This window comes from Nanorana parkeri, unplaced genomic scaffold, assembly GCF_000935625.1.
Source record: "Nanorana parkeri isolate BGI_ZX_2015 unplaced genomic scaffold, ASM93562v1 scaffold1902, whole genome shotgun sequence".
NCBI classification, from domain to species: Eukaryota; Metazoa; Chordata; class Amphibia; order Anura; family Dicroglossidae; genus Nanorana; species Nanorana parkeri.
In genome coordinates this window covers 6,288-9,059 of record NW_017308170.1, presented here as the reverse complement: position 1 = coordinate 9,059, position 2,772 = coordinate 6,288, and the positions used below count along the sequence as shown (strand labels likewise).

At 37.2% G+C, this 2,772-nt stretch overlaps 1 protein-coding gene across 2 annotated transcripts in view; it reads left to right on the top strand.

The window, feature by feature from the left end:
• Window positions 1-1,376, top strand: part of PRMT1 (protein arginine methyltransferase 1) — a 12,185-nt gene extending 10,809 nt beyond the window's left edge. For both annotated transcript variants that reach the window (XM_018572020.1, XM_018572021.1), the window contains one exon: window positions 1,292-1,376. In XM_018572020.1, the coding sequence (XP_018427522.1) occupies window positions 1,292-1,375 (84 nt within the window). In that variant the 3' untranslated portion in view covers window position 1,376. The remainder of the gene's footprint in view (window positions 1-1,291) is intronic.
• The last annotated feature ends 1,396 nt before the right edge of the window (window positions 1,377-2,772 follow it).

Genomic DNA, 2,772 nt, shown 5'->3' with positions numbered 1-2,772 from the left:
TGTATATATATATATATATATATAATTTAATGTCTCACCTCTGCTGGACAGCTAGATAGCCCAATGTTTAGAATACATTTCAGGCGAAGAAATACAATGTATCACTTCTGATCTAGGCACGATCAAATACTTTTACACCTCATGCACACTACCGTGCGTATTGTACCATTTGCAAAAAATGACTCCATACACATAGCCGCTCATGGAGCCGTATATTTGCGTTGCGCAAAAACAGAATGGAGCCGAGATGCATCCGGGCAGCATATTTTATGCATGTTTGTGCGTTTCTACGAGCGTATGTGCATACAGTTCATTAAAATCTCTATTAGGAATGATGCATTCTGGGAATGCATATACGCTCATATAGATAAGTATATACGCAATATACAATTTTGCTCTTGCGTTTTTCAATGAGGCCTTAGTGAGATCTGAATCTGACATGCTGTCAAGGTTATTAGCTGTTCCTAAGTTTGGAGCAGCCTAATAGGCAAAAATTAAAGTTAATTTATCTAGCAGTCATAGTACCTGCTTGATATAAACTGACAAAGAAAAAGTTTAACTTTTTTTTCCCCCAAAGTGTAAAACAAAATTAGGAAAATAAAAATATATACATTTTTATACTAGAATTTTTATTGTTTATAATAAACACTTCACAAGTTTTCTTGCTTTTTTTTTTTCCTCATTTTATTTAGATTTGTTTTTACAAACTAAGTGAGGCGTTACCTAATTATATAGGCCGATCTGTCCTCTAAAAAAAATATATATAATGTGTGGGTACTTTTTAGTAAAAGTATATTACTGCTGTGGTAGAATCGCACAGCAAAAATGTAAAGTGCGTCAGTTATTTATGAACAGAAACTGAAAACTAGCTGTCATGAAGGGGTTAAAGCAGTTCTCCCTTTAGCATTGTGTGGACCACTGCTAAATTTGTACTATTGCACTAAACTTGTCACTAATTGAACAAACTTCAGTCTGTGATCCAGTTTTTACACCTTTTGGATGCTTCCATCTCCCACTTAATGTAGAGTAGTTAAAGCCAGGCTGTCAGTCTGTATTTCACCTCTGTCCAGTGACATTTGTTACTGCTTTTGGCATGTCAGCAGCTGGGGAATATTGGTTGGGATTTTACTTTTCTAGGGATAAGTTAAGATTTGCATAATGGCCCTTTAGTGTGTGCAATTTTTGGGAAGCAATGTGTGAAACTTAAGGATGCAAAAGGTTCACTTTAAATTTGCTCTATTTAACATGAAGTCTTGACTTAACACTGAATTTTTAATTTTTTCCCCTACAGCGTGACTTGGACTTTACCGTCGACATTGACTTCAAAGGCCAGCTCTGTGAGCTTTCATGTTCTACAGACTACAGAATGCGCTGAAAAAAAACTGACCAACCTGATAAAACCCATCATGTATACATTTAGCTGTGGTTTTATTTACATATAGCATACACCTTTTAACCCATTCTGCCAGCTTGTGAGCAGAAGGGTCTTTTAGAATCCCTGACAGTCCTGAGTGTCTCGGCTGCACTGACATGGACTCGCCCTTCAGAAAATGCCTGAGGTTTAAGGTGAACCTCAGTCAACCTTCTAATCTGTAAATAGAAGTTCCAGAGTGGATTTTCTAAGACCAGCCATTGTCAGACTTCACCACAGGTTCAGATCTTGCTTAGCATTGGCAAGTATCCTGAACCTGTGGTAGTGATGCCTGTAAGGCCATCTGTGTACTTAGTGTTATCTCCATTCCATCAATTTAGTGGTTCTAGAATCACCTTTGGCTCCACTCACTCATGACTACAGTATTGCATATTGCTAGCATGTCATTATTTTATCAACGAGAGCAGTCATGTGGCAAATAAATAATCGCTGCTAGTATGGAGCTCGCTTAATGACCTGCTTTAAAAAGGGAGATGGTATTTCTTTATGGCAACAGACATTTAGTGGTCATTCAGGTTATAAGGAAAGTCTTTACATTTAACCACAGCAGGTGTGCTCTACAGTATAGTTAAAAACTGATTGTTAGGCGCTGCCACTTTGTACCTAAAATTTTTTTGTATGTCCTTCACATGGAAAAGGTTTTTGTTTTACAGATTCTCAAAAGGTTGCCCATTGTGACTTTGTTTTCATAAGTTATGGTTTTTATATGGTTGCATTCATAATGAAATTAAAAAGGTGAACTGTGACTTGTGTGTTTTCTTGACATGTTTGTTTTGCTTGCCTAAAATGGCAAGCTGGTCAATGTATAACCTGCAGTTAGTGTGCGGGCTTAGTGGTTCATTTTAATGGACATGCGTTTAATCTGGGATGTGCACATGAATATGGAATTGAGGATTTAAAATAGTTTTTTTGGGAACCAGCTCCATTGACTGACTAGAGAACTCCTGTATTGGTGGTGACCGGTTCAATAAAAAGAACCTGTCTCCTCCAAATGCATGTGAATGCAATACAGTAAATGAAGACTAAATTAAACTTAACACCTTTTAATCCATTTCCATTAATTTTTTTAAGTAAAATAAATATATACATAAGAATTAAAATAGTAAATGCTAATGTAAATAAGCTTTGTACAAAGTGAAAAATTAAGAATGAAAAACCAACCCTGCTGCCCCACCATCTGCATGCAAATCATGCATAGATCATTGTGTTTGCGAGCAGAGTGGTGCCCCATTCCACTATGTGCCATATTGTGATGGCTGAGCAGCAACACTCGCAATGTGCATTAAGGCCAGGTTCACACCTGGACGATCCTGAAACAGTGCATGAAACCGGGCACACCA